This window comes from Phascolarctos cinereus, unplaced genomic scaffold (assembly GCF_003287225.1).
Source record: "Phascolarctos cinereus isolate Bilbo 61053 unplaced genomic scaffold, phaCin_HiC Scaffold_5;HRSCAF=322, whole genome shotgun sequence".
NCBI classification, from domain to species: domain Eukaryota; kingdom Metazoa; phylum Chordata; class Mammalia; order Diprotodontia; family Phascolarctidae; genus Phascolarctos; species Phascolarctos cinereus.
The window spans coordinates 426,090,326-426,103,907 of NW_027555958.1; the positions used below are offsets into that span (position 1 = coordinate 426,090,326).

At 39.8% G+C, this 13,582-nt stretch overlaps 1 protein-coding gene across 4 annotated transcripts in view; it reads right to left on the reverse strand.

Moving 5' to 3' along the window:
- Positions 1-13,582, reverse strand: part of DDR2 (discoidin domain receptor tyrosine kinase 2) — a 246,942-nt gene that overhangs the window by 22,506 nt on the left and 210,854 nt on the right. For all 4 annotated transcript variants that reach the window (XM_078156524.1, XM_020988611.2, XM_078156522.1 and 1 more), the window contains 5 exons: positions 12,005-12,248; positions 8,055-8,117; positions 7,059-7,189; positions 5,238-5,448; positions 583-806 (listed from right to left, as the gene is read on the reverse strand). In XM_078156524.1, the coding sequence (XP_078012650.1) occupies positions 583-806; positions 5,238-5,448; positions 7,059-7,189; positions 8,055-8,117; positions 12,005-12,248 (873 nt within the window). The remainder of the gene's footprint in view (positions 1-582; positions 807-5,237; positions 5,449-7,058; positions 7,190-8,054; positions 8,118-12,004; positions 12,249-13,582) is intronic.

A 13,582-nucleotide genomic window follows, 5' to 3' on the forward strand; every position in this document is an offset into this window, starting at 1 on the left:
CAACTCCCATTAGAGGGAGAAAAAGGACATAGCTCTCATCCAGCAGGGTGTTTCTGGACATTTCATAATGGATGGTCACATCTCTGAGCATCCCCCTTTCCCCACCTCTCCATCTCCTTGCATATACAAACAAGACTGAAACTTTAGGTTGTCTCTTAGTGTATCTGAAGCACAGTTACTTATCTTCAAAGAGGAAGTATGAAAGTGGCAAGAACAATGGCATCAGGGAAGATGGCTTGTAATCCCAAGTCTGCCCTCCCCAATTGTTGTATCCCTAGTGCCTGGTACAGTGCCTGGAACATAGCAAGAGCTTAATAAACTGATTGATTAGGATCACTTCATCTTTCTGGACATTACTTGCCTCACCTGTAAAACGAGAGGTTTGAGCGAAATGATCTCTCAGATCTCTGATGATTCCAATACTTTAGAATTCTTATAAAAGGTCCATTTAAAATAGTTCATCATCAAGCTTCCTCTTCAGTGTAGAGGGAAAGACTGAAAAGACCAGGCACTCAAGAGGATGCAGTCAGTAGGTACCATTGAACAATAGAAAGCCAAGGCATATCCAATGAATCAACTCACCTCTCCAAACTGTCCTTCTCCTAGCTTCTCTTTGAATGTTAAGAGTTTCCTGGGGAATTCTTCTACAGCCACATCTTTACCGGAGAGTAGGTCCATGGTAACTGCAGGTACTGAATAGGTGTTGCCTCCTGTCACACCTTGCAGGTTCACAATGTCAGCTTCTGCATAGTGGGGGACACCTTCAGGGCCATTTGGCTGAACTGGCTTCACCACACTACTGCAACCTGGGAAGATGAGAGAGAGTCTGGTTCTTTGGAGTTCTCCAAAAGTGAGTCATCTGAGTTTAGAGTAGGGTAGACCCCCCAAAAAATATTCAAACAGTTTATCACAGTATAACTCTTAATATGACTTGTCCATTACCTGATAAAGGGTCAAAGTAGGAAAGGGCAGTTTTCAGAGGAAGAAATCCAAGCTATCAATAGCCATATGAAAAAAAATGCTCTAATTCATTAATAATTAGGGAAATGAAAATTAAAACAACTCTGAGGCACAACTGCCACACTGACAAAGTTGTTTTTTTTTAAAAAGAAATTGTTTGGCTTTTAAAGCCCTTTACAATTGGATCTCTTCCTACCTTTTCAGTTTTTTTATACTTTACTCTCCTCTGTACATGTTACAGTCCATAAAAACTGGCCCTCTTGCTGTTCTTTGGACAGGACCCTTCTCCTGACTCCTTGCCTTTTCAGTTGCTGACCCTCATGCCTCATACCTGACCTCCTCCTTTCACTAACATCTCACCATTTACAAGAGCCTTTCCCAATCCCACCACTGCTAGTGCCTTCTCTCTGATGTTATCCCCCATTTACAATTTTTGTTGCTGTTCAGTTGTCTGACTTTTTGTGATCCCATAGCACACTAGCCTTTTTATCCTCTGTTATCTCTTGAAGTCTATCCAAGTTCATGTTCTTTGCTTCCATGACACTATCTATCGATCTCAACCTCTGCCATCACCTTTTCTTGCCTTCAGTCTTTCCCAATGTCATGTTCTTTTCCAATGAGTCCCATCTTCTTATTATATGGCCAAAGTATTTAAGCTTCAGCTTCAGTATTGGACCTTCCAGTGAATAGTCTGAATTAATTTCTTTAAGTATTGACTGATTTGAACTCTTTGCTGTCCAAGGGACTCTCAAAAGTCTTCTCCAGCACCACAATTCAAAATCATTGATTCTGCAGCACTCAGCTTTCCTTCTAGTCCAACTCTCACAGGCATACATTGCTACTGGAAGAACCGCAGCTTTGACTGTATGAACCTTTGTCGGCAAGGTTTTGTCTCTGCTTTTAAGAATACTGTCCAAATATGCCATAGGCTTCCTTCAAAGGAAGTGGCTTTTAATTGTATGGCTACAGTTGCCATCTGCAGTGATCTTTGAACCCAAGAATATAAAATCTGACACTGCTTCTATGTCTTCTCTCACTACTTGCCAGGAAGTGATGGGACCAGTTGCCAAGATCTTAGGGTGTTTTTGTTTTGTTTTGTTTTGGTGTTAAGCTTCAAACCAGCCTTTATACTTTCCTCTTTCACCCTCATGAAGAGGCTTCTTAATTCCTCTTCACTTTCTTCCATCGGAGTGGTATCATCTGCATATCTGAGACTGTTGATATTTCTCCTGGCAATCTTAATTCCAGATTTTGATTTATACAGCCTGACATTTTGCATGATGTATTCTGCATGTAAACTAAATAAATAAGGTGACAATAAACAGCCTCATCATAATTCTTTTCCAATCTTAAATCAATCAGTTGTCCCATGTTCATTTCTAACTGTTGCTTCTTGGGCCACATAAGGATTCCTCAGGAGAAAAATAAGATGATCTGATTCTCCCATCTTTTTGAGGATTTGCCACATTTTGTTGTGATCCGTATGGTCAAAGGCTTTAGTGAATGAAGTAGAAGTAGATGTTTTTGTTTTGCTTTTGTTTTTTTCTGGATATTCCTTGCTTTCTCCATAATCCAGCAAATATTGGGAATTTGGTGTCTAGTTCCTTTGTCTCCTCAAACACCAACCTGCTCTTCTGGTAATTCTTGGTTATGGCTGAAATCTAGCTATAGAATCTTAAGCATGTGAAATGAGCACAATTGTTCAAGAATTTGAACATTCCTTGGCATTGCCCTTCTTCGGGATTGGTATGTAAACTGATCTTTTCCAATCTAATGGCCACTGTTGTGTTTTCCAAATTGGCTAGCATATTGAGTGCAGCACTTTAACAGCATTACCCTTTTAGGGTTTTAAGTAGCTCAGGTGGAATTACATCACCTCCACTAGCTTTATTGTTAGCAATGCTTCCTAAGACCCACTTGACTTCATTCTCCAGGATGTCTGGCTCTAGAGTGGTAACCACACCACTGTGGTTATTGGTGATGCTAAAATTTTTCTTGTGTAGTTCTTTTGTGTATTCTTGCCACATCTTATTTTCTTCTGCTTCTTTTAAATTCCTACCTCTTTTGTCTTTCATTGTGCTCATTTTTTCATGAAACATTCCCTTAATATCTCTAATTTTCTTGAAGAGATATCTTATCTTTCCCATTTCTATTCTTTTCTTCTATTTCTTTGCATTGTTCATTTAAGAAAACCTTCTTATCTGTCCTTGCTATTCTATGGAATTCTGCATTTATTTGGATATATCTTTCCTTTTCTCCTTTTCCTTTTGCTTTACTTCTTTTCTTAGGTTTTTGTAAAGTCTTACCAGACAGTCATTTTGCTTTCTTGCTCTTCTTTTTCTTTGGATTTTTTGTTGTTGCTACCTCCTGAACAATATCGTGAACCTCTGCCCATAGTTCTTCAGGCACTCTATTTACCAGACCTAATCTCTTAAATCTATTCATCACCTCCATTTTATATTCATAAGGATGTTATTTAGGTCATACTTAAATGGTCTGATGGTTTTCCCTATTTCCTTCAATTTAAATCTGAATTTTGCGATAAGAAGCTCATGATCTGAGCCACAGTCTTGTTTTAACTGACTGTACAGAGCTTTTCCACCTTTGACTGTAAAGTATATAATCAATCTGATTTCTATATTGACCATCTGGTCAATATGTCAATGTGTAGAGTTGTCTTTTGGGTTGTTGAAAAAGGGTATTTTTTATGACCAGCAAGTTACCTTGACAAAACTTCTATTAGTCTCTTGCCTGCTTCATTTTGTACTCCAAGGTCAAACTTGCCTGTTATTCCAATCATCTTTTGATTTTCTACTTTAGTATTCCAATCCGCTATGATGAACGTGACATCTTTTTCTGGTGCTATTTCTAGAAAATGTTGTTGCTCTTCATAGAACTGATCAACTTTGGCCTCTTGAGCATCAGTGGAGCATAGACTTATATTACTGTGATGTTGAATGGTTTGCCTTTATTTGAGTAGATATCATTTGGTCATTTTTGAAATTATACCCCAGTACTGCTTTTCTTACCCTTTTATTGACTATGAGGGCTATTCCATTTCTTCTAAGGGATTTTTGCCCACAGTAGTATATTTAGTGATCACCTGAATTAAATTCACCCATTCCCATCCATTTAAATTCACTAATGTTGATGTTCAATTATCAAGAGTTGTGATATTTCCTTTTCCCAGGGGAAATACCTATGTAGGCAATAGGGAAATACCTGTCCTTGAATAATTTTCATTCACTTTCATGTGTATATATATGCATACGTAACAGTATAATATATATATATATATATGTATGTGTTTATACACATAAAATGTGGCATGCACCAAAGATGTTTACATGTCAAGGATGTATTATTCTGTATCCAATGGTGATTGCAATCTCTTTATTGGTTTTGTTTGTTTGTTTGTTTTTTAGGCAATTGGGGTTAAGTGACTTGCCCAGGGTCACACAGGTAGTAAGTGTCAAGCGTTCGGTCTGAGGGCAAATTTGAACTCAGGTCCTCCTGACTTCAGAGCTGGTGCTCTATCCACTGCGCCACCTAGCTGCCCCAGCAATCTTTTTATGACTTGTACTCTTAAAGAAATACCCGAGGCTCAACACAGTCAAGAGACCTGCCCTCAGTGCAGCAAAGGTAGGATTTGATTTCAGGCCTACCAGAATCTAAGTTCAACCTGCTAACCCCCTTTGTGGCAGCTAAGTAGCACAATGGAGAGAGTTCTGGGACTGGAGTCAGGAAGAGCGGAATTCAAATCCAGACTCAGATCCTTACTAGCTGGGTGACCTTGGGCAAGTTATTTTACTTCTGTCCCAGTTTGCTCATCTATAAAATGAGGATAATAATACCGCTTATCTCTCAGGGGTTTTTGTGAGGATCAAATGATATATTTATAAAGAGCTTTTCACACCTTAAAGTGGTCTGTAAACACTAGTTATTATTATTTTGGTTAGGCAGGAGATGTTCATGGACTTTACTAAATCATAGAAAAGCATTACCTGACTCAGATCCCATGGCAATTTATGAGCTCAAACCTACTTTGTACTTCCTGGGGGCTTTAACATACATATACACACACATATACATGTGTGTGTGTGTGTATGTGTGTGTGTGTATATATATATAAAACATGCATATGTATGTATATATATACAAATATATACATATAAAACTTGTATAGGCTGCCAGTCATTCCATTGATTAAGACTGATATGTTTCAATTACGCTAGTCATAAGGCTTTCTTTGATAACCCCCTCGCCCCATTCCTAACCTGCCTCCTCATCTCCTGGAGCAAATTCAGGGAGTTTCCGTATGAGCCGGGAAGGCTCCTGGTAGTCAGGACCAAGGGGGAAAATACGGTCATAAGTGGAATTGGACTCCTGCTCACTAGGTGATGAAGAATGATTGTTGTTGAACATGCTGGATTCACTAGGCAGGGAAAGACTGACAGTCATTTCATCATCTAGCATCCTCCGGGAAGCCTGCAAGAGAAGAACATACAAGAGGGCAGTGCTAGATGACAGCAATGAAGAAACATCCTTTCCTCCCTCCTCCCTCCTCCATTCCCTAGCTCTGTCATTTAGATGAACAAGAATTTAAACAAGGTCTGAGCCCTCCCTCCCCAATCTCATCCCTTTCTGCTATACTGTCTCTCTGCTATACCTCTCACAGTAACCTAACTATTAGAATGGAAACTTCCTGAGGACCATTCTGCTTACCTCACAAGAGGATGAAGTGAGATAATGTATGTGAAAATGCGATTTGAACTTTTCATTGAACATCTAGCACACTGCCTTTCACTTAGGAGGTGCTTTAAAAATGCTTGTTGAATTGAATTTTAACTTTACTGTAAATATTTGCATTCCTCTTTCATCCTTAAGCATTGCAGTTATGGGACTGTTGATTGTCACTGTGTAACTGTACTGTGAAGTACACAGTTGGTGCTTAATAAATGTTCATTGGATTGAACTGACGTATATTTGGGACAAACTTGTCGAAGGCTTAGAGAGCAACAGCTAAGGGAACAGGGGGAATGTTACATATAAATAGAAGGTAAAATGAATTTCAATTATTTGCCATGGGGAAGAAGAAGCTGAGAAGACAACTCGAAGGAACCTAGTTTTAAAACTGGATGAGACCTAAAATCACTAACCCCCTGATTTTGTAGGTGAGAAACTGAAGCCCAGAAAAGTTAAGGACTTACCTAAAGTCACACAGTTAAATAAGTTCAAGGTCCTCTGCCTCCAAATCTAGAGTCCTTGGCATTTTACTGCAGTGGCTTCATCTTGGTCTTCAGGTTCATGGGACAGTGGGAATATAACTTATGCTCTCTAAGAACCTTGATCTCCATAGAGCTATGGCAGGAAAGTGCTGGCTGACCCAGTCCTCTACTCAGGACACATCAAGAGGAAATAATACTAATACTTCTAGTAATAATAACTAATATTTATAGAGTGAGTACTAATGTGTCAGCAACTGTGCTAAGCACTTTATAATTATTACCTCATCAACTACAGCATGAGCAAATTAGGTACACTTTCAGCTGTGTGACTTTGGACAGATCACTCCCTTTTTCTGGGTCTTAGTTGCCTCACCTGAAAATTGAGAAAAAGGCTGGCTAAATGATCTCTGAGTTCCCTGACAGAGGTTCTAAAATCCCTTTACCTGAAGATCTTTGGAAATGGAAATGATTGAGTAGGGAATGAATCTATCAACATGACCTCTTATGATTCATTGAGCTACCAGCTTCTTGAAGTCTCTACACCTGTGAACCTGGCCATCTTTCTGATGAATTTGTGGACAGTGGAGAGGTAAGAGTATTGGACTTGGGGATTAACAGTCTGGGCTCCAGTCTCAGTCCTGGAACTGACTGTGTGACATTGACCAAGTAATCTCACCTTTGTTTCCTTCCCTATTAAAAAAATACTATTTATTCTGCTTCCCTCACAAGAGGATGAAGTGAGATAATGTATGTGAAGATGCTATGTAAACATGGCATTTGCCAGCACTTTGGTCTCTTAGTCCTAAAGCACCTGTAGACATGGAAAGGGAGAGGAAGATGTGTTTGAAATCCCATCATGTTCTTCCTCACCTTCTCCAGCATTTTTTGCCAAAACTGCCTCCAGAGAATGATGACGATGATGGCCACAAGAATGAAGATGATGGCCACCAGGCAGCCAATCAAGATGCGGGTGTTGCTGTCGTCCACTTTGAGCATCGGATCTACAGAGAGAAGAGAAGCAGAAGGATGCGATTGTCTCATCCGAAGAGAATGGAGCACAGACCGGACTGAGCGACTGCTCAGGGCCTGATTCTGGGAGAGGAGAGGCAAGCAGCGTCTTTCTCACAGGGATTCCAGAAGCGGCTACTTAAATATCTCCTTGTTCCTTGTCTTGTTTACCCTGCTGGGCGCTTTGTTCAGCTCCAAGGCCTGGTTTAATTAACTTGTAAGTTGTTAGCTACCTCAGGCCTAGGATTAAGGATCTCTCCTTTATTAGCTTGCCAAATGTTTCCCTGCAACCTTGTGTTGGAATCAAGATGGGTGAGGTCTGTGGCTCCTGTTACACCTCTGGTAGAAAGCCATTACATGGCCAGGGTGACTTCTTGTCTAGTTCAAGAACATGCCAAGAAATCCAAAGGGCCCTCTTAGGGGAAAGCTGGTTACACATTTTCTCTTGATATTGGCATGCCATCGATTGGCCAGTGGGATTGTCTGAGGAATTGCCCTTTTGCCCCTTCATTTCCCATTCCATCTACTAGCCTTTCTCCTCCTCTGAGGCCCCACCATCACCTCACCTGGGAGTGGTCCTTCCCTCCCTTTTCTGTCTCAGATTTTTCAGTCTCTCACAGAATAGTTCCAGGGCAAGTGAAAGCCTCTCCAGATTCTCCTGCAATTGATATATTCCACAGCTGGGCATTTGACCCTTTGTCTTTACAGTTCCCAGTCAGGTTTTGAATTCTCTCCAGGTCTCTCAAAAGCCTTTTGTCATCAGACATCTTCACCTGATAAGTATAAGCCTCTGGTTTTCTACCCATCGTCTTCCCAGATCTTATAATCATACAGCTGCTAGGCAAGAATTATACCTACCATAAGTGGTAGGTGCCACTGAGGAAGTGGGAAGGGCTCCAGAGTTGTTGTACATTGCAGCATCTGAAAAACATGTGAGGCATAGCATGAGGAAAAATCAGCATTCTATTGATGAGGAGCTACAGCATAGGACAATGAAAAGAATACTGTCTCTGGAATCAAAAGGCCTAGGTTCAAATCTGTCCTCTAATACTCATTACCTGTATAATCTTGAAAAAAATCATTTGACATCTCTGGACCTCGATTTGTTTCCTCAATTGTAAAATGAAGGGGTTGGATTAGATAGATGACCTCTGAGGTTGCTTTCAGCTCTAGACCTATGATGACAACCAGTTGGACCACTGGCAGATGAACAATGGCATGCATTGGGTTAACATGGAACCTGTATCTATGTGTGACATGGATCTGAACTGTGATTTGACAAATGGGTGGGAGATGCAGGTGAACAAGAAGGGGCCCAGAAAGAAACTACCTTTCTACTATTACATAGGGCAGACATTTTGCCAGTATTTGGCTTGGTAAATAGAGTTTTAGATTTGGAGTCAAGAAATCCTGTCTTAGATTCTTATTAGGCATGTGACTGTGGGCAAGTCACTTAACTTTACTCAGACTCAGTTTCCTAATCTTTAAAATGGGGGTAATAGTAGCATCTGCCTCACAGGGTAGTTGTGGGTCTCAAATGAGATGATGTATGTAAAGTATTTTGCAGTTCTTAAAACAACATATAGATGTTAATTATTTTGTTGTTATTACTAAAGAAGAAAGTCTTTTATGAACGGGATGTGACTAATCCTAATTACATTGGCCCCTTTTCTAAGTGAAATCGTAATATTGCATGGGCTTAGAGAAGGCCCCAAATTGGAGGTCCCTGATTGATGCTAGTGATTACATTTTTTCAAGTGAGGAATTGTTAAAGTGAACAGGAATGAGATTGGTTGAGATGCCCCTTGTCTCCCAACCCATCCATTCTAATTTTTCCTTTCCTTTTAATATCATGTTTTAAGGAAAAGCAGGAGTTGATGGGATCTTTAGTTCACAAGGTATGAAAGGGGAAAACATTGTCCAAATTTTGGAAAACAAAAGAGTGGAGGGAGAGTAGAGCCTGAAAACTCTAGGCCGGGGAACTTGACTTTGACTTCTGGAAAAATTGTAAAACTTTTCTTAAAGGAATAGTTACCAAACTATCTAGAAAAAAAAATATATTGCTCACAAGGAGCCAGCATGGCATCATCAAGAACAGGTCATGCAATGTTTATTTTTTATGCTCTATTTTTATTTTTACTTTGTATTTATTTTTTTTGATGGAATAGGGAAATTCTATAGATAGTTTACCTAATTTTAGCAAAGCATTTGCTAAAGCCTCTCCCATTATTATTATGGCAAAAATGGATTGATTTTGGCCAGACAATAACACAATTAGGAAAATTAAGGTTTAGTTGGAGAACTGGCCTCAAAGGATAGTCATTCATAGTTCAATGACATTTTGGCAGTGGTCTGTAGTAAAAGGTCCCAGAGATCTGTGCTTGACCCCATCTTGTTAAGCAATTTTAATTATAAATAGCTAGGATAATTACCTTGATGATTTGTTGATTGAATTTGCAGATAACCCAAAACTGTGATCAATATTTAACATATTGCATTACAATATTTGGGCAATTAGGTGGCATAGTGGATAGAGCATCGAGTATGAAGTCAGGAAGACTTATCATCCTGAGTTCAAATCTGGCCTCAGACATATACTAGCTGTGTGACTCTGAGCAAGTCACTTGACCCTGTTTTCCTCAGTTTCCTCATCTGCAAAAATGAACTGGAGAAGGAAATGACAAACTGAGTCAGTATCTCTGCCAAGAAAACCCCAAAATGGGGATGCAGACATGGCTGAAATGACTGAACAACAAGAAGTTATCAAACATTTACTGGCAGGCCACTGCAAAGATGGGTTTATCCTTCACTGGTTTATTTTTATTGGTTTATTATCCTCTCTAGCCACTTACTTGTAAGATATTATCCACTGTCATTCTCCACTTTCTTTCCCTCTATACATTGATCAAAACTTTAATAGCTTAAAACTGCAGTAAGACTTTTGAAATCCCTTCTATAGTAATTCATATGAAAAAATTCTGGGGTTTTCATGGAAAGTTCAATGTGAATCAATGATTTGATAAGATAGCTAAGAAAGTTAATCTTAAGTAACACTGAGAAACATAGTCTAGGAGGTGACAATCTTGCCGTCCTGCTCAAGCCTCGAACACTACATTTTAGTAAGGACTTTGATAATTAAAGACACTCACAAGATGGCAGCCAGTATGGAAAAGGACCTAAAGATTATGTCTAATACGTAAAGGACTTATGATGAAAAATTCTATCCACCTCCAAAGAGAAAAAGGATGAAGTCTGAGTGTAGTTTGAAGCATACTTTTTTCACTTTATTTTTCTTCCTTTTTTGCAACATGTCTAATATGGAAATATGTTTTCATGATTTCACATGTATAATTGATATCATATTATGTACCTTCTCAGTGGGTGGGGGAAGGACTGGAGAGAGAAAATTTGGAACTCAAAATTTTTAAAAGTGAAATGTTAAAAAGTATAATTAGAAAATATTTAGCAAAAGAAATAAAAATACAATAAAACATAAAAAGAGGAGGAAGATTATGTAAAATAAGGATTGGTTAAAGAAAGTAGTCATGTTTTGCCTGAAAAAGAGAAAACTTAGGGGAGACATGATAGCTATCTTCAAGTATTTGAAGAACTATTGCATGGAAAAGACATTGGACATTTTGCCTGGGCTCAGACGGCAGAATTTAGAACAGAGTAGCCATCGACAAGAAGATATAGTTTTGATCTAAGGAAAAGTTTACTTGTAATTAGAGTGATCCAGTGCCATGGGAATTATCAGTTGCCTCTCAGTGAAAGTCTTCAAGCATAGGCTGGGTAACTATACATTGTGTATCTTATGGAGTAAATTCTCATTTAGATGAATGATTACTTGCTATGGGATCCCTATACCTGCCCCAGCTCTGTAGATCTGCCTCGTCTCCAAGTCCAATCCATCCACAGTCTGTCCCATTCCTATCAGTGACTGAGTCCTAGTCATAATACCTTTCTTCTTTCCTAAATCCTGAAGGACCTTTCTTGGTGACCCACTTCACTTTGACCTCTTCCTCCTCTTTACTCTTATAGTTCACTTTGTACTTAGTATATATCTTAGTTTAGAATGAAAAAGAGTAGGAATTATTTTGCTTTCATCTTTGTATACCCACCAAATAAAATAGTGCCTTGCACGTAGTAGGCATTTAATGATTGGTGAATTGGATGTCCTGTCGTGTAAGTAATGACCAAATCTCCTGCGTCTCTTGATTTTTAGTGCCTAGTCATAGATGTTGCTCAATGAATGTTTATTGTCATTGTGGATGAGGATGACAATGTTGGAAAAAGCATACATCTAGAGGTGTGCTTGAGCCAGCTTGAACTGGCTCAGAAGAGTCAATTTTTAAATTTTTAGTGTTAGGATTGGAAATTAACTGATGCTACAAATCAGGACTTGATTTATTGTTTTGTCAATTTTTGAAATTTAAGATTAAGAGGGAGAAAATGCTAATACTGCAGACTAAACCCAAAAGTTTATCATGCACACATTTTCTCCCTAATAAGCCAGTTGTTAAACATTTACCAACATACCATTGCATAGATGGGTTACATATGCTAACTCTCGATTGGTTCACTTACGTTACATCCTCTCTGAACACTTGCTCAGAAATCATACTCTGTCATTCTCTACTTTCCCCTTCCCTCTATCCATTCTTCAGAAGCAGTCTCTTTAAGTCCACCCCTCTAAGCCACCAATCAGGCAGCTCACATTTCCCATGATGTGCCCATTACCATCTTTGTCTTCACCACCCTTTTCCCTCTGATATGACTCTATCCCCTGCCCTTCTTCACATGGGTACCTGACTGAAAGGTGATTTCACTAAACATCATCCAGGTATCAGCGAAGTGAAACTGGCACTTGATGGCGCTGGCCATTCGGTGAAGGAGAGGCACCGTGACAAAGCGGGCACTGGGGTTGACGTCATCCAGGACCAGGAGGAAGGAGACAGCGTTGGGTTCCCATTCATTGGACTCCGAGCGGAAGTAGCACTGAACTTCCTTAAAGATCTTCACCCCCTTAGCAAACATGTTGTTGCAGTGGACCTGGCGAGGAGAAGGAGACAGATCCATGGGTGAGTATACCAGCTACAACTTATAGCGGAAGGCTTCCAACCACCCTGCAGCACTCAGATTTTCCCCCAATGTGCAATCCACATGATCATGGTCCACTTTATCTTCCCATTTCTCCCTTGCAGGAACTCCAAAGGTAACCCTACTTACCACATCTTGGGATCCACTGAAAAAGAGACTAGAGCTTCACTGGAGTAGGGGAATGGGGCAGGATTCCAACCAACCCCTTTTCAAGGAAGGCCTAAAACCACCCCCACTACTCTTTTCTCCAACTGAAATGCCATAAAAAACATCCCACTTCTTACATAATTTCCTGCAAATAATATGTATTTTTAAAAAATCAACAAAATAACAAAGAGTCCAACTGAAAGGATGGCCATATATCCACTGTATTTGGCACTGTCACCACCCTGGTGTTTAGGCCCTCCTCTATTTTTATCAAGACTAATGTAAAAGCCTCCTAAGTGGTCCTCCTGCCTCCAGGCTAACCTTCACACCACAACTATAATAATTTTCCTAATATAATCTTCTACTCAAAAGTGTTCATCTTGCTCTTCCTCCAGGGGCTAACCCTGCTTCTGGCATTCAAGGCTCTCTAAAGTCTAACTTCAGCCTACATCTCCAGCCTCATTTCTTCCCACTTCTCTTCACATATACTACATTCTTGCTATATTGAACTACTCTTGCCCCACATTTTCCCATCTATGACTTCTACCTCTGCCTCTTGGCCACTTTTCTACCCATCTTTATCTGTTGAAATCCCTCCCATCCTTCAAGGCCCAGCTTAAGTGTTTCCTCTTCCATTATGCCTTTCCTGACCTTATCTCTCCCCCACTCTAACTTGAAGAGCAAAGGGCTCTCTTTTTTTTCTTCAGTGTTCTCATGACACTTTGCCTTGACTTCTCCATTGAATTGGTCTCACTCACCCCTGGAGAGCCAGCCAGCAAGCCAAGAAGACCTGAGTTCAAAACCTACTTGTGATATGTGCTATGTATGAGTTTTGTCACCTTGTGTAAGTCATTTGTGTTCTGGGCAATCCTCTAAGGCTACAGGGAAGTACAGGCAGAAGAAGCTCCCCTATCTGAGAGTTATCTATACTATTGAAAATAGGTGCTAGAAATAGCAGTTGTATGTAGCACAAGCTGGTCTGAGTTATGCCCAGTTCAGGTAACATGGCTGCCTGAATCCCCTACCACATGACTACTTGAGTATTTAAGACTTCCAAGACTGAATCAATGGCTTCTTTTCTGTTCATTTTTTCTGTTGGGTTTTTTTTTTTGGGTAACTCTTATCTGCTGTATCCAGAG